Source organism: Phacochoerus africanus, chromosome 6, assembly GCF_016906955.1.
Source record: "Phacochoerus africanus isolate WHEZ1 chromosome 6, ROS_Pafr_v1, whole genome shotgun sequence".
NCBI classification, from domain to species: domain Eukaryota; kingdom Metazoa; phylum Chordata; class Mammalia; order Artiodactyla; family Suidae; genus Phacochoerus; species Phacochoerus africanus.
This window is the reverse complement of record NC_062549.1, coordinates 95,732,404-95,750,463: the sequence shown is the minus strand read 5'-3', so window position 1 is coordinate 95,750,463 and position 18,060 is coordinate 95,732,404. Positions and strand designations below refer to the sequence as shown.

General features: G+C 41.3%; 1 protein-coding gene across 35 annotated transcripts in view; it reads left to right on the top strand.

The window, feature by feature from the left end:
* The window catches only part of UBAP2L (ubiquitin associated protein 2 like), a 49,198-nt gene that overhangs the window by 14,532 nt on the left and 16,606 nt on the right, over window positions 1-18,060 (top strand). For 26 of the 35 annotated variants that reach the window (XM_047784494.1, XM_047784492.1, XM_047784495.1 and 23 more), the window contains 9 exons: window positions 162-257; window positions 671-716; window positions 1,734-1,846; window positions 6,129-6,181; window positions 7,751-7,836; window positions 10,374-10,545; window positions 15,727-15,925; window positions 16,505-16,782; window positions 17,194-17,366. In XM_047784494.1, coding sequence (XP_047640450.1) covers window positions 162-257; window positions 671-716; window positions 1,734-1,846; window positions 6,129-6,181; window positions 7,751-7,836; window positions 10,374-10,545; window positions 15,727-15,925; window positions 16,505-16,782; window positions 17,194-17,366 — 1,216 coding nt within the window. Of the gene's footprint in view, window positions 1-161; window positions 258-670; window positions 717-1,733; window positions 1,847-4,190; window positions 4,251-6,128; window positions 6,182-7,750; window positions 7,837-10,373; window positions 10,546-15,726; window positions 15,926-16,504; window positions 16,783-17,193; window positions 17,367-18,060 lie in introns of all 35 variants that reach the window. The other 9 variants (XM_047784477.1, XM_047784481.1, XM_047784474.1 and 6 more) reach the window with 1 other exon arrangement.

The window sequence follows — 18,060 nt, the reverse complement described above, 5'->3', positions numbered from 1 at the left end:
TCTCTTAGGGTTTATCACCATTCCCCTAGTAACCATCATATCCCATCCTTCCAGCTCATTTTCTTTTTGTTTTTGTCATCCCACCATCATATGTACGTACCATTTCTATTGACTTTGCTCTGGCCATTTGTGGTGGTTTATTTATTTTTTTTTAATTTCAGTTCGGGGTCAGGAAAATGGATTAGATGGCACGAAGAGTGGAGGACCCGCTGGAAGAGGCACAGAAAGAGGCAGAAGAGGTCGTGGCCGAGGCAGAGGTGATCAGTTTGTTTTGGGGATGAATACTGGGAGCAAGGAATGCTTATTAGTTTAGTAAACTTCATTTACTAATGGAGTTTAGATGGAGTCTGGATGCTTAATTGTAGGTGTCATGCAAATTCTATATTACTGAGTGGGAGTGGGAAGAAAAGTAGATGTCATTTCTTCTAGTCTTTATTGTTGCTATTACTGTATTTGCTTGAGGATCCAGCAGTTTGATCAGGAGAGGAACAGTCTTGTCTGTATTAATGATTGTCCTACTATGTTATATTACTGATGTGCTTGCTACAGACAGAGAAGGAACATCTGATGATTTCAACCACTTAACTTTCCAAAGCTGCCTCAGTTGACAAGGTAGTTTTATTTTATATCAGCTTTTAAAATACTTTTCTCTCTTTTTTTCATTTTTTAGGTGGCTCTGGTAGGCGGGGAGGAAGGTTTTCTGCTCAAGGAATGGGGTAAGTTTCATTGATCCAATGTCAAAGTTTTTAATTTTTTTCCCTAAGCCTTAGTGTAATATCTTAGAGTGGCTAATATCCTGAGGATAATATGCAGCTATTACCAAAAGGTGAGCAGAAAGGCTTCTAGATTATTTAGTCAGGTCAGTAGACATAGGGCTTATTTGAGAGAGAATTTTTTTTTAAATCTCATGACTGTATTTGAATAAATACACCTACTATTTTCCCAAGATCTTCATATGGATTTTATTATTACTGATGTCCTAAGACCAAAAAGACAGACATGGATATTATATCATGAGGGGTTCCTGTCGTAGCTCAGCGGAAATGAATCTGACTCGTATCCGTGAGGACTCAGGTTCAATCCCTGGCCTCGTTCAATGGGTTAAGGATCCCAGCATTGCCGTGAGCCGTGGTATAGGTGTAGGCCAGCAGCTACAACTCCGGTTTGACCCCTAGCGTGGGAACATCCATAATGCTGCGGGTGTGGCTGTAAAAAGACCAAAAACAAAAAGTATGAAATTATACCATGAAATTTTAGGTCAGCTGATAAGTGAAGAAAAGTAGACAGCATATAGGATTATAGGAGGGGGTCATGGTTGATGTGGACTAGGAAAGGACAGTCATGATTCTGATTGCTCTATTTTTTTTTGCTTTGCTTTTCTTTCTTTCTTTCTTTTTTTTTTTTTTTTTTTTTTTTTTTTGCTTTTTAGGGCCGCATCTGTGGCGTATGAAAGTCCCAGGCTAGGGGTCGAATCAGAGTTGTAGCTGCTGGCCTATGCCACAGCCACAGTGACACAAGATCCAAACAGTGTCTGTGACCTATATCACGACTCATGGCAATGCCAGCTCCTTAACCCACTGAGCAAAGCCAGGGATTGAACCTGCATCTTCATAGATACTGGTCGAATTTGTTTCCCCTGAACCATGACGGAAACTCTTGCCCTCTTTTTGAGTTAATTTTTACTGGTGATGTTTAGAGCTCAGAAAGTCAAGCCTTTTTTTCCCCCATCCCAGAACCTTTAACCCAGCTGATTATGCAGAGCCGGCCAATACTGACGATAACTATGGCAATAATAGCGGCAATACATGGAACAACACTGGCCACTTTGAACCTGATGATGGGACAAGTAAGTGTCTGTTTTCTTTGTTTCTTGTCTCTTGGAACCTAAGGATATAATTTTTTTTAGATTATAATCACATGAAAAAGGGGAGGAGTTTTTGAGTGTGGAGACGGAGAGAAAGAGATGACAATTGAATTACCGTGTAATCTCTTTATTTACTGTGTGCCTATGGGCGTATTATACATGCTGTTTTATTTGAACTTCACCACTAATTTATGAAGTAGGCATTATTTCTTATCACTTTCCAGATGATAAAACTTAGACTGTAAGTGGTTATGAAATTTACTAGTATTTAAACTCAGATGTTTGACTGTAAGGAAGCCTGTGCTCTTTCCATTGTACCTTTAGTTCCAATTGTATTTCCTAGTGTTTCTGTTTGGCTACCTAGCTTTGCCTTTTGAAAAGATATCCCAGATTAATTAGTCAAGCCACTACTTGTAGAGATGAACAGGGCCTAGAATTAACGCTTACTGTTAATTTACTTGTTTTGGGGTACAGAGATAGGAAAATCTTTTTCGTGTCATTTTGGAGAAATTGCAATATCTGAGCAAGAAGGAAGACTGGAGACTTTTCTAGCTCTCTTTGTTGGATAGTTTTGGGGTGTGGTGGAGCATTATGGGGTTTGCTTTTTTTTTGTTAGTTTTTAGTGTACATCTGGGCAAGGTGTATGTATTAGGATATGTTAGGCTTGTAGGATACACAAAGATGTGTTCAAGAGTAAAAGGTACTTTCACTATGTTAAATAAGAGCAGCTGCTGGGTTCCAGAGTACATTCTTATGAGATCTGCTACCTCCTTCTGGCTGAGCCAGCACATGGAAAGCCTGAGACTCTTTCGCTTATAAAGATTGGGGAATGGGTTAATAGTAGAACATGAAATAGGCTCTTGACTCCTTATCTGTTTAAATTTACCTTGTCCCCTTTCAGAGATCAGTGATCTTAATCCTTTGTCTTTAGGAGGATCTTTGGCACAACTTCTCATCTACTGCCCACAAATGCTATACCTCAGTCCTAAATATTACTTGCTTTTTTTTTTTTTTTTCAATCAAGCTATCTTATAAACTCATTTCTCATTTGTGGAGGCTAAAGTTGAGTTATTGTCAAGCTAGATAACTTTTTGACTTCTCTTAGCCATTTGACTATGAAATGTCCTTTTCTATTTTAACTTATGTGTTGGAGGCATTAAAACTGCTCCTCATTCATCTCTTGATAGCTTTGTAGAGTAGTGGTAATAGTCTGAACAACAAATACTATTTATTTTTTTGTCTTTTTGACTTTTCTAGGACCGCACCCGAGGCATATGGAGGTTCCCAGGCTAGGGGTCTAATCGGAGCTATAGCTGCGGGCCTACATCAGAGCCACAGCAACTCTGGATCCGAGCTGAGTCTTCGACCTACACCACAGCTCATGGCAATGCCAGATCCTTAACCCACTGAGCAAGGCCAGGGATTGAACCCGCAACCTCATGGTTCCTAGTTGGATTTGTTAACAACTGAGCCATGATGGGAACTCCACAAATACTATTTTTTGAGGTCTAGTTCTTGGGTATTTCGCTTTTTATTGTTGGCAGAAAAAAATAATTGAAGTTGAAGATTTGTTTTTGTTGTGAATAGAAAATCAGGCATGGAGTCCCAGTCCCAGATGGCGAGCCTTAGCTGTTTTCTGTGAGGACCTGGTTGGAAAAAGAGGGAAGGAAGAGGTGTGTTTGTTTATATTTAGTAGAAATAGCAGATTTGGGAGGCTAGGCTCAGAAATCTGATTTGTGACTGAAATAAAAATTATGTGATGCTGCTGTCATCTTGTTAGTGTGAAAGTGGTTTTTTCTTTGTTTTTATTTTTTGTTTTTTGTTTTTGTCTTTTTGGGGCCCACTTGTGGTATATGGAGCTTCTTAGGCTAGGGGTCTAATTGGGGCTGTTGCCGCCGGCCTACGCCACAGCCACAGCAACACCAGATCCGAGCCGCATCTGCGACCTACACCACAGCTCACGGCAATGCCGGATCCTTAACCCATTGGGCGAGGCCAAGGATTGAACCTGCAACCTCATGGTTCCTAGTCGGATTTGTTTCTGCTGCGCCACAACGGGAACTCCTGAAAGTGTTGAGTATAAATAGCTTCATGCATTCCCATCCTTACTAGTTTCACGATACGAACTTGATCTTCATGCATGATTTTTTTGTGTGTGTTTTCATGATAGCAAACTTCAAATTCCCTTTTTAATTTAAAAAGAAACTCAAATCTACCCTTAAAATATCCACAGGTACAGTGGGAATTGTGTATTGGGGGCAAACATTATCATTTACAAGCAAAATTTCACTGGTTGTTTTTTCTTTTCTTTTCTTTTTTGTTTCAGGACTTGATTTCATTGGGGTTGAGGGGTCAAATTATCCCCGAAAATTTGAGACTGCTCCTGGTATGATACATCCAGGCGCCTAACTGCCCCGGATACTTGATAGATTTTTATGAACTCAAATATCTGTGGATATGTCATTTTTCTGTCTTCCTGCTTTTTATTTTTCTGCCCTTTCCCCCCATATTCCATGCCTGTTTTCCCTCCTTAAAAATTTAGTTTAATGAATATTTAACATTTATGTTGTCTGTGCTTTTTGCTGATGGAATGGAAGTCCTAATCTGTTGTTCAGAGTATTTGCACTCTTTTTGCTCCTTAATGCTTCTTCAGTGTCGTCCTCTTTCTTAGCCAAGACCATATGTCCTATGTAGGAAGGTGTCAAGTAGCTATCTACAGTCTTCTTTTCCATTCCAGGTGGAATCACCAGAGTATGGGGGGGGGGATTTTTTTACATTGAGAGGTAGCCTCTCAATAGTAATAACTTCTCAGGTCACTTCTAACTCTAGGATTGTGTGTATGTAATAGCCTAGATTTTTGGATTCCAAATAGCCAGGGTGGTGTGATTGTCAGTAGGAAGGAAGAGTGGTATCACCAGAGAGGGAGAGAAGAATGTAATTTGTAACTTGTCTAAACTGAGATTGGACTTTAGTTTGATTTGGAGAACATTGTCATTATTAGGTGGTTTGGAATTTCCCTGGTACAATTTTAACATTGTCCTGGGAAAAGCATTGCCTTGAACATGGTTTTCTCAAGCAAATAGGATTTTTCATTTTTAAATGTTTAGAAGAATTTCAGATAGGTTTTGTAGGTGTTAGACTGTTTCTCTTCCTTGACAATGAAATCTGATTGCCAGACCTTCATTCTTATAAGAACTTCTCTCCATTTGGAGAGAGTGCTTTAAGAATTATTAAACATATGCTGTTATTCTAGAGAAGAAAATAAGGGGTTTTCTTGTCTCTTCTACAGATATGTTCTTATTTCTTAGGGTGGTCCTTCGGTTGAAGGGAGGATTTCTAGGTCTCGTAGAAACTCATCCGTATTCCTTAAGAATAGGCAGGTTCCCTTTTTGAGGATATTTGTGTACGTGAAGCAAAACAAGGGGATGTGGAACGTGGTCTGATTGCTTATGGACCTCTCCTACAAAAACTGTGTTCTGTCTGTATCATTACCAACATGAGGAAGTGTGTACACCTCCATTGACTGTGCCATGACCTTAGCAGGTCAGATTTCGTGTTCTCTGTGATGAGGATTAGTGTGATGACTAACACATATACTTGATTCTTCAGTCTCATCTGATGTCTTCTGAAAACTGATCCATTGAGATTTCTTATAGTTAAACCAGTACGATTTGTGAACTTGACTTCTGCTGAGTATACAGTTTAAAATTCACTTCCCATGGCAGATAGGTGTCAGTGCTCTGTTTGGATTTCGAGCCTTTTCTTCTTCACTGCCCTTTCACTGTCATGTGGCGGCCTTTGTGTTCCTCTGTGTCCCTGCTGCCATCTCTCTTCAGACTGCCTGCAGTATTATTATCTTAAACCAAATAGATAGAGTTTGCATATTTCGGGTTATCTATTGCCATTTCACTGAACTGATCACTACGTCAGAGGAAGGGTCTTAACAAATTGCTTGGAGTCTCACTGTTTCTTGCATTTTCTCTCTTCTCTCTTTTTTTTGTTGTCTTGCTGTCTTACTCTTTTTCCTGTTATAGCTATGTAACAAAAACTGATAGCTGTGAAATCATAATCTTATTAAAACCCTGGTGTTCTGAGGTAACCTTTGCTAAAGAGTCTTTTCCTTACTCTGAAGCCAAAGAATCCCTTCTGATTACTAAATTCTGGTTACACTTTTGGCTGCCAAAAAATTTAATACATTAGTGTTTTCTGCACTTGCTTTGTACTGGCACTTAAAGTTAGTTCATTGTTTTTCCTTTATTCCCAGGTGCATGGAGGACTGCAACAGAGGAGTGGGGAACTGAAGATTGGAATGAAGATGTAGGTATTCCCAGGTCATTCCTCATTAGTACCGTCTATCCCTAAGTGGTGTTTAGGGATAGAAAATGGGTATGTTTCTACCCTTCAAAATTCACCCTTAAGATTCTGACCCAAAACTTTTACATCCAAAATAGTGTTCTGAGCCAGAACATTTCACATATGTTATATGAAGGAGACTGGGCATGAACAGGACTCTGTGGAACCAGACTATGGAAAGGGCAAGTGCACTTGTGTAAGTCTAATATCTGATTGTCGGATTTATCCCAGGAAGAGATGGTGGTTGGGTAGGGCACCAGAATGGAATTAGGCAGGTAGTGTGTTGAGTAACAGCTTCTGGTGGCACATGACTCTACTTGGAGCAGTTCAGTTACTAGATTCACATTTACGCCTTGGTGTATGGTCCTGTAATTGGCTTAGAGGTGGGTACGAAATGAGAATTACAATACCAGATCCTTAGGTTTACAGTCTAGTTGGCTTTGGAAAACAACCCCCCCTTTTTTTTTGTTTAATATATCTCAAAGCCCAACTTGGTGACTGTAATTGAAATGAAATGAATATATAGGTTTGGCCATCTTCCAGCTTGACTAAACTTGGAAACCTCATAGATGGGTGGCACAAGGTGGTACATAAACAAGCTCTGTGAATTCACTGGAGTATTGCCCGAAGGAAAGAATTTTGCTGATCACTGGTCACAGTCAAGCTTTTGCTGTGAATTATAGTTTTCTGTGATTATGGGTGAAATTTCCGGTTTGTATTGATTCAGGCAAGACAGAATATAGTATGAGGAAATGGTGTGTCCAGCTGTTGGTTTTCAGGCCTGAGTTTTAAAATGTTAGATGCATCAACATGAGAGGGTGATTCTATTGTAGCTGAGTCAGACTGCCTTATGACTACTTTCTAAGATTTAGCTTGTCTGCTTAAGCACCTTTTAGAGAATGATATATTTGGGAGAGCAGATTCCCTGTTTTTTGTGGGGAGATTTTAATGGAAAAGTTAAAAAAAATCAACTTTTGAATAGTAGCAAGAGTTATTTCCTATAATGGCTTATCTAATTGTAGTGTTTTCTAGTGGAGAGATGAGGTGTAATAAGTCACTTGAAGGCAGAAAGTGCATGTTGTTAAAATTATTCCTGAAAAAAATCTTAACTCACCAGCACTTGGGCTTTTAGTTTTCCAAAGCCAAGAATTAAGTTTTTATTTCTGTGTTCATCTTGGCTGTGATCTCCCTTTCGTTGAGAGGAGTAGTATGGTTTGCATAGAGGTAGGAGTTGGTAACTCTAGTGGGAAAATGCAGATGCTCTATTTTCCTGTCTAGCATATTCACCTTCCTATAAGTTCAGTGTGCATATTACATGACTCCACTAGATTTTATTGGGTTTCTCTTTCGATAAAACCATTGTGCATAGATAGAAGGGGCTTGAACATTGGTCCTTTCCGGATTCTCAGGGTGGATAGTTCTCTCTTCTAAGGGTTTTCCCCTTTTTCTTAATGTTGACTTCCCCTTATCTATACCAGGTTTCTGACTGTAACCTACCTAACACCAGGAGTGACTAATTCCTCTGTTTTCCAGCTTTCTGAGACCAAGATCTTCACTGCCTCTAATGTGTCTTCAGTACCTCTGCCTGCGGAGAATGTGACAATCACTGCTGGTCAGAGGCAAGTGTGTGGTATAGTTCAGTTATCTTCTCCCAAAGGGATCTGCTAAGTTAGCTGTAAGGAAGAATGGCACTGGGCCTTGATAGACTCCCATGGTGTTGGTGATAATGATAAACATATCACATTAGGTTCTTATTTGGTTGATTGGTAGATTTTTAGGAGCTCACACTAGTTAATTTATGAAGCGGCAATCCATGTATTACTGTTTTAAAGCTAATTCTCCCAAAGTAGCCCTTCCATACATAGGTCAGCCTTGTCAGCATCACAGGCATTGATTAAAATTTAGAACAACATAAACTTATCTTGTGAGTCAGGTAAGGAAAACCTAAAAGTGGAAAGTTTTTGTTTATTTCTGAATTTTGCAAAACTATTCAGTAGCTGCTTTTTTTGGGCGGGGGGGGGGCACGCCTCAGCTTGTGTAAGTTCCCCAGTCAGGGATTGAACCTGAGCCACAGTAGTGCCCCAAACTGCTGTAGTGACATGCCATATCCTTAATCCACTGTGCCACAAGAGAACTCCCCTCTCTTGCTTTGTAATTATGATCTTTGTCTGCTTAGCTGACTGAGTATGGTGACCCTTTTTTCCCCTAGAATCTGGCTAATGAATTTTTAAGAATTTGAACATAGGTATTGGGGTCAGTAGAGGGAGATACACTCACCAGGGAATATTTTTATCCTGTGAAAACCTCTTTGATTATTTCTAGACCTGGGTATGATAGCTGTTGACTCAAAATGTCCTAAAGAGAAGTCTGATAGGAGTAGGATGTTAAGAATGTCATTACCAGAGGTAATGTGTGTGTTTTTTTTTAATGGTATCAAATATATATGATTTTTTCCACACTGGGTATTGCAATTATTTGATACCAGCTAGGTGTTTAGCAGTTTAATTGATTTCTGGCACTAACTCTCTAGAGTTAGCACAGACCCAAGTTGGCAGCTTAGTACCACAAGACTGCCTTTATTTCAGAGGTTAGCTGCAAATAGGTGCCCAGGTTACTACCCACACACACATTTCTGCCCAGCTGACTACAATCTTGAGGGTTCAACAGCCCCCTCCACAGGTTATTTGCTAGAATGACTTAGAGAACGCAGGAAAACATTTTACTTGTTGTCACTGGTTTATTATAACCAGTAGCCTGGAACAGTCAAATGGAAGAGATGCGTAGGGCAGCGTATGGGAGGTAGAGCACAGAGCTTCTAATCCCTCTCTGGGTGCTGGCCTCCCAGCCCCTCAGTGTGTTCACCAACCCAGAAGCTCACTGAGTCTTATTGTTCAAGAGTTTAATCAGGGGAGTTCCTGTTGTGGCTCAGAGGAAATGAGTATTCATGAGGTTTGATTCCTGGCCTTGCTCAATGGGTTAAGGATCTGGCATTGCTGTGGTACAGGTCTCAGACACAGTTTGGATCTGTGTTGCTGTGGCTGCGGTGTAGGCCAACAGCTGCAGCTCTGATTCGACGCCTAGCCTGAGAACCTCCCTATGCCTTGGGTGCTGCCCTAAAAAGACAAAAAAGAGTTTTAAAGTTTCATTACATAAGGAATGATTGATTAAGTCGTTGGTGATTGAATTCAATCTGTAACTGCCCTTCCCTCACTAGACATGGGTGATGTGTAGGCTGAAAGCTCCAACTCTCTAACCACTTTCTTGGTGTTTCTGGTGACCAACCACCTTCTTGAAACTCTGGGGGGGCCCCCACCCTGAGTGCCTTTATTAGTATCAACTGGTTGAAAGGGACCAATTACGAAAAGCATGACACTCCTGTTACTCATGAAATTTGTAAAAACCAATAGTATATATTTTCATTATACAAGTCACTTGAAATTTTATAAAAATTGGAAAAAATTCCCCAAACCCTTCTTGTTCCAAAGCCACTTGATGCTAGCATTCTAGTATGTAGTTTTATTTATTAGACATTGGCGATGACAGGTATTCAGTCATCATGGGTGGCTGAATTAAGCTCATGGGTGAAAATTTGTAAATTTTGACCCAGTTAGCAAGTTGCTGTATTTAAAATTAACATTCAGTATTCATTAAATTGGAGTTCCCATTGTGGCACAGCAGAAACCAACCTGACTAGCATCCATAAAATGTGAGTTAAGGTCCTGGTCTTGCTCAGTGGGTTTGGATATGACATTGCCTTGAGCTGTGATGTAGGTTGCAGACAAGGCTCGGATCTGGCGTTGCTGTGCCTATGGTATAGGCCAGCAGGTACAGCTCTGATTCGACCCCTAGCCTGGGAACCTCCATGTGCTGCGGGTGTGGCCCTAAAAATAAAGGCCGAAAAACCCCAACAACATTTCATTACACTAATTTCATGAATGTTGATATTTAAGAAACACTGTGGATGGCAACCTCATTGGAACACACCCAGATACCGTCATGGCTCTTATACATCCATCAGTTATTTTGGTGAATTAAGCATCTCTGGCTTTGTGTTTCTGGGGAGTGGACTCATTTTGACTTATCATAATCTGAGTCAGGTGTTGAGGAATGTTAAAATGTTCAGTCATTATTCATCAAGATCCCATCTCTCCACTAGAATTGATCTTGCTGTTCTGTTGGGGAAGACACCATCTTCAATGGAGAATGATTCATCTAATCTGGATCCATCTCAGGCTCCTTCTCTTGCCCAGCCGCTGGTGTTTAGTAACTCGAAGCAGAGTGCTATATCACAGCCTGCTTCAGGGAACACATTTTCTCATCACAATATGGTAAGTAGGAAACATGGTATATCCTAACCAAACTTTTCTGCAACCCTAGCACATACATACAATACTTACTTTCAGTGACACCCAGAGTTTTGGGGCAGAGTAAAAGCATCTTATTTTGCCTTCCTAAGCTGACTTGGGTGTGGAGATGTTGAGTTGGGTAGGAGGGGATAACTCTAGAAGAGAATTTAACTTTGGACAGACTGAGTCTTAAAAATGAGTTAGCATCATTTATTGAGTACTCATTGTGCTGAACATGGTTTGCTATTATTCATGAAGAGAGGAGATCAATGACAACCAATTTTAATCCTTTCGCAGTACTAATTAAGCATTGATGGGAGGTTGTTGCAGGTCCCTATTTCTTCTTTCTTTTTAGGGCTGTACCACACCTGCAGTATATGGAGGTTCCCAGGCTAGGAGTTGAATTGGAACTACAGCTGCCAGCCTATACCACAGCCACAGCATCACCAGATCCGAGCCATGTCTGTGACCTACACCACAGCTCACAGCAACGCCAGATCCTTAACCCACTGAGCAAGGCCACAGGGATCAAACCCACATCCTTACAGGTCCTAGTTGGGTTCGTTACTGCTGAGCCACGGTGGAAACTGCTAGTTTCTTATTTTTTGATGGAGCAAAATTACCATATATATTTACATAAACCAGACATTTCTGAGCTAGGCTTCTGAAAACTTGGGGTCTTCCTGAATCTGCCACCTTACCAGCTGTTTCTCTCTCTCTCTCTCTCTCTTTTTTTTTTTTTTGTCTTTTTGCCATTTCTAGGACCACTCCCATGGCATATGGAGGTTCCCAGGCTAGGGGTCCAGTCGGAGCTGTAGCCACCGGCCTACACTAGCGTCACAGCAACGCAGGATCTGAGCCACGGCTGCAACCTACACCACAGCTCACGGTAACGCCGGATCCTTAATCCACTGAGCAAGGCCAGGGATCGAACCCACAACATCATGGTTCCTAGTTGGATTTGTTAACCACAGAGCCATGACGGGAACGCCTCTCCCTTTCTTTGTAAGTGAGACTAAGAATGCTTACTCTGCCTACCTTAAAGGGCTTTAGGAAGATAAATAAAGTAACGATACCAGTTCCCATTGTGGCTCAGTGGTAACGAACCAACTAGTGTTCATGAGGACACAGGTTCGATCCCTGGCCTCTCTCAGTGGGTTAAGGATCCGGCGTTGCCATGAGCTGTGGTGTAAGTTGCAGGCTGTCGTGTAAGCTGGCAGCTGCAGCTCCAATTTGATCCCTCTCCTGGGAGCTTCCATATGCTGTGGGTGCGGCCCTAAAAGACCAAAAAAAAAAAGCTTTACAAATTTGATGGTAGTAGTGGTATTAGTTATTAATAACCTAGAGCACTTACAGCAAATGGCTTGTTCAGAATATTTTTAAAAATTCAAGGTCATCAACTATGGCAGAGGCTAAATAACTAAATAAAAGATGATGTAAGAACCAATTTTCTTAATGGTTAACAAATCCTAAGTAGTATTGTTTTGCCTCTTTGCTTTTACTTTTCCTGTTTATTTTTTGGTGGAGGGACACCATTTTTTTTGTCTTCTGAGCCAAAGGTGTAGCATATGGATGTTCCCAGGCTGGGGGTTGAATCAGTGCTGCACCTGCCAGCCTGTACCACAGCCATAGCAGCACAGGATCTGAGCCCTGTCTGTGAGCTACACCAGAGCTCGCAGCAATGCTGGATCTTTAACCCACAAATTGAGGCCAAGGATTGAACCCGAATCCTCATGGATACTAGTCAAGTGCTTTACCACTGAACTTTGATGGGAACTTCCTTTTTTTTTTTTTTTTTCCAACTATAGTATTAAGAAAGTGTAGTTTGTAATACACTTTTATTTTTCTAGTAATAAGTTTAAAGTAATTTATTCAACTAGAAAACTGCTGAACTCTAATCTAGAACTCTTAGTTTTTATTTTTATTTTATTTATTTATTTTTTTTTTGTCTTTTTGCCTTTTAGCGGGCCGCTCCCGAGGCATATGGAGCTCCCAGGCTGGGGATCTGATCAGAGCTATTGCTGCTGGCCTACGCCACAGCCATAGCAATATGGGATCCGAGCCGTGTCTGCACCCTACACCACAGCTCACGGATCCTTAACCCGCTGAGCAAGGCCAGGGATTGAACCCTCAACCTCATGGTTCCTAGTCGGATTCGTTAACCACTGAGCCACGACGGGAACTCCTAGCACTCTTAGTTTTTAACTGTTGTCTTAAAATAGTTTTTTGTGTTAATAGTAATTTGATGTTTGATGTTTGATACTCTGCCATATGAGTGGTGACAGATGAAAAAAGACCAGAGGAGGGAAAAAGAAGGAAATGTTGAGATTAAAAAGAAGAAAGAGGAGTTCCCGTCATGGCGCAGTGGTTAACGAATCCGACTAGGAACCATGAGGTTGCGGGTTCGGTCCCTGCCCTTGCTCAGTGGGTTAACGATCCGGCGTTGCCGTGAGCTGTGGTGTAGGTTGCAGACACGGCTCGGATCCAGCGTTGCTGTGGCTCTGGCGTAGGCCGGTGGCTACAGCTCCGATTCGACCCCTAGCCTGGGAACCTCCATATGCCGCGGGAGCGGCCCAAGAAATAGCAACAACAACAACAACAAAAAAGACAAAAGACAAAAAAAAAGAAGAAGAAGAAAGAAAGAAAATGGGACAAAAGTCATAGGAAGATACATTGAAGATCAGGAAATAACTCCAAACCCCTAAGATACGTCATATGACTGGAAAATGCGTTAAGTGCTCTTTGTCACTTTTATATTGCCTTTAATATCTGGAATTGATTCGCAACCAAGTCCCAATTCTGATATCAAAAAGCAGTTTTTGTGGTGTTCTCTTGTGTTGCAGCAGGTTAAGGATCCAGGGTTGTCACTGCAGGGCTTGGGCCGCTGCTATGGTGCAGGTTCAATCCCTGGCCTGAAAATTTCAACGTGCCATGAATGTGGCCAAAGAAAGTTTTCAGTATACCTCCACTTTAATTTGTGTCATGTTATACGTTAATATAAGCACTTTTCTTTCTAATTGCTTGTATTAATTAGTATGCTGTTTCCATTGAAGATAAATGTTAGAGGATTAATTCTTTTAAACTTTAATATATGTGGGAGTTCCTGTCGTGGCTCAGTGGTCAACAAATCTGACTAGGAACCATGAGTTTGTGGGTTTGATCCCTAGCCTCGCTCAGTGGGTTAAGGATCTGGCGTTGCTGTGAGCTGTGGTGTAGGTCTCAGACGCTGCTCGGATCCCAAGTTGCTGTGGCTCTGGTGTAGGCCAGTGGCTACAGTTCTGATTCGACCCCTAGCCTGGGAACCTCCATATGCCACAGGCGCAGCCCTAAAAAGACAATAAATAAATAAATAAAATGTAATATATGTGACATAGGAGCTGCGCCCCCCCCCCATTATCGTAACATACGAACATTCTGTACCTTTAATAATGTTTCACACTTGCAGAATATTTGGTAATCATTGCTGTGGGGGATCATCTCTCTACCATAGGCCTATACTTTCAACTAGAGTTCCATTGTTTTTGTTTATATAGTCTTAAGATATAGACTGAAGTGGGAAAAAATGTCTTACCTTGAGTTAGACAGATTCGTTTTGTATAAGCACTGCTCAATAATGAAGATCATGATATGGTTAAATAAGAACTTGAAGACTACATTAAATATTAAATAAATTTAATTATCATTAAGTTAAATTTTTGGGGTGTTCCCATTGTGGCTCAACAGGTAACAAACCCGACTAGTATCCATCAGGATGTAGGTTCGATCCCTGGCCTTGCTCAGTGGGTTAAGGATCTGGCATTGCCAGGAGCTGTGGTGTAGGTTGCAGATAGTGCTTGGATCTGGCGTTGCTGTGGGTGTGGTGTAGGCCAGCAGCTACAACTCTCATTCTACCCCTAGCCTGGGAACTTCCATATGCCACAGGTTTGGCCTTAAAAAGCCAAAAAAAAAAAAAACCCCTTGGAGGTTCTGGAGAATAGTCAAGGCCACATCTCTTGGACTAGGCTGGTAGTTTTACTTGCTAATAGGAATAGAGAGACTCCCCCAGAAAGGTTAGTAAGTTTTGCTTTGTTACTATGATTACCCTGTAGAACTTCGGGGAAAAAAACACAAAACAACAAAATCATATTGACTCGTTACCTGACTGTCCAGTTCAGAAGTTGGGATGGCCCCTTAATTTTTCATCTTTGCCTCTGATAGTTACTAGAAGCATTGAGACGAAGCCCAGTTAGTTGTTTTTGTTCTTTTTGAGCTGTTTAGTAGAAGGTGCAAAGACCTGAATGGCTAAAGTGAAATTTTATATCATTATCATGTTAACTTAATAATCAAATACTGGTTGATTTAAAAAGGTAAAAGGGGAGTTCCCTGGTGGCCTTCTGATTAGCACTTGGTGCTTTCACTACTGTGACCAAAAAATAAGAAAATAAAATATATAAAAGGGGAAACCTCCTTCAGTCATTAAAGAAGTCCTTGAGAAGAAAGGTGGAGAAAGTGATAGTAATGGCAAACATTTTAACGTTTATCACTTTTTTTGAGAGCTTGCTCTGTGCTATGCACACATTAAATGCTTTACACATACTATTTGTGTAATTCTCCTACATCTTTATGGGGTACTACTTTTATTCCCATTTTTAGATTAGGGAAATGAGGTGCAAATTATAAGTAATTTTTCCACGATTTAACCAATATTTGTTTTTTAAATTTTTTTTTGTTTTTTTTTGTTTTCTGTTTTTGTCTTTTTGCCTTTTCTAGGGCCGCACCCACGGCATGTGGAGGTTCCCAGGCTAGGGGTCGAATCGGAGCTGTAGCCACCAGCCTACGCCAGAGCCACAGCAACACGGGATCCGAGCCACATCTGTGACCTACACCACAGCTCACAGCAACACCGGATCCTTAACCCACTGAGCAATGCCAGAGATCGAACCCACAGCTTCATGGTTACTAGTCGGATTCGTTAACCACTGCGCCACGACGGGAACTCCATTAACCAGGATTTGTATCTAGACAGTCCTAGTCCAGAGTTTGTGCTGTAATGGACTATTCCATTTTGTGACATTCTTTACTTGTCCTATCTCTACTGGCTCTTAACCCAGACAGGTATCTTTTTTGAGTAGCTGAACAAGGTTGCTGGCTATGAATTTCTCTAATCTCTGTTTTAATTTACAGGTGAGCATGTTAGGGAAAGGATTTGGTGATGTCACTGAAGCTAAAGGCGGCAGCACCACAGGCTCCCAGTTCTTGGAGCAGTTCAAGACTGCTCAAGCCCTGGCTCAGTTGGCAGCTCAGCATTCTCAATCTGGAACCACCACCACCTCCTCTTGGGACATGGGCTCCACCACACAGTCCCCGTCGCTGGTGCAGTATGGTGAGAAAGATGGAAAATGACTTGAATTTTTTAAGTATTAGAGCCTTACTGCCAAGAGGCTGGTAGGAGTAAGGAGTGGAGAATGTGTCCTGAGGTGAGGATAAGGGCCGCCAGCTGGCTAGTTTCCCACAGTGATAGGCGCAGTTCTGAAAGCTGGGGGATAATAAAAAGTTGAGGCTGTAGATCTCTTTCATCAAATTGAGCCATTGATGTAGTTGCAGGTTTCTGTTGATCTAGGGATGTTTTGGGTTTTCCCTAGGTTTATCTCTAGTATTTAAAAACGTATTGCCATTAAAAAATTCATGGATTTTGCCATTTTAGGACTTTAAATACAGGCAATTCCTAGATTCCTTCCTTTTGTAGGCATGGTAATAGTGTTGATTCAGTTGGGTTCTGCTTAAGAACAAACATGACCCAATGATTGTCACCTGTAGAAATGAGATTAAATCTTAGAAGACCTGTTCTCTATGAGATTCTGACCCCTCGGGGTCTAGTTCACGGCTTTAGAGTAGGGTAATAGCATTTTCTTGAGGTTCACAAGTGTCTCTGGCCTCATACATGCTGCATTTCCTCATGCAGATTTGAAGACCCCAAATGATTCAACAGTGCACAGCCCCTTTACAAAGCGCCAGGCTTTCACTTCTTCTTCAACTATGATGGAGGTGTTCCTGCAGGAGAAGCCACCCGCAGTGGCTACCTCCACAGCTGCACCTCCACCGCCCTCTTCTCCTCTGCCAAGCAAGTCCACCTCGGCTCCACAAATGTCTCCTGGGTCTTCAGACAACCAGTCCTCCAGCCCTCAGCCGGCTCAGCAAAAACTGAAACAGCAGAAGAAAAAAGCCTCCTTGACGTCTAAGGTATTCGAAGTTTTATTTTTTTTATTTTAAAAATTTTTTTATTTTTTTGTCTTTTCAGGGCCGCACCCTCAGCATATGGAGATTCCCAGGCTATGGGTCTACTTGGAAGTGTGTTCGCTGGATCCGAGCTGCGTCTGCAACCTACACCACAGCAATGGCAACACCAGATCCTTAACCCACTGAACGAGGCCAGGGATCGAACCCATAATCTCATGGTTCCTAGTCAGATTCATTTCTCCTGCGCCATGACGGGAACTCCTATTTGAACTTTTAGATAGATATTTTTTAGGGCCAAGTGGTGGGGGATTTAAGAATTGAAATTGTATAGGAGTCATTTGGATGTATATGTAAAAGTTTCTTATTAGTCTTACAGTAAGTCTGTACTCCACCATTACTTTGTCTTCCCTGCAGATTCCTGCTCTGGCTGTGGAGATGCCTGGCTCAGCAGATATCTCAGGGCTAAACCTGCAGTTTGGAGCATTGCAGTTTGGGTCAGAGCCTGTCCTTTCTGATTATGAGTCCACCCCCACCACGAGCGCCTCTTCAAGCCAGGCTCCAAGTAGCCTCTATACCAGCACGGCCAGGTAGAGAAAATATCTGTCATAAAACATCCTTTATTAGATTTTTACCTCTTTTTCTAAGTCTCTCACTAATTCCTAGAACTCTGGGCACACCAGGCCTCTGATTGAGGGAAAAAGAGCCATTTGTAGCATTTTGTTGAACACTTCATAATGTAGTAACTTAAGTTTATTTGTAACTCTAAACAGAAATATATCCCTTGAGCACTTCTAGAGCGTCCAAACCCAGTTCCTAGAGATGTGTATTCCACCTCTGACAGAGTACCTTGATATCCGCCACAGCTAAAAATGCTTCGGACACTTTTAGCCTTTTGGTATGGATTTATGCCTATGAAGGGTGTAACTTTGAACTCCTAGGAACGAGGTGGCACTAACATATTAAATAATTAAAAGAAATCTTTGCAGTAGAACCTTTTCTACCTTTTCTAATAGCTGTCAGGGGAGGCCATCTTAAGCAATAGAAAATCCTAGAGGCATTTGAGTACTAGGCTATTTTTTTTAATCCTTAGAATTTAAAAATGGAGATGTCTTGCTCTGGTCTACCTCTGTTGAGTCATAATTGCTATTAATGCATGCGAATATTTTAAAAGTTTTTCTCGGGAGTTTTACTTAAAACGGTTGTTGAGAAAGCCAGGAGCTCAGAATTCCTTAAAATGAGTATAACAAAAGGTGATTTTTCTCATGCTTAGGGTTAACGTTA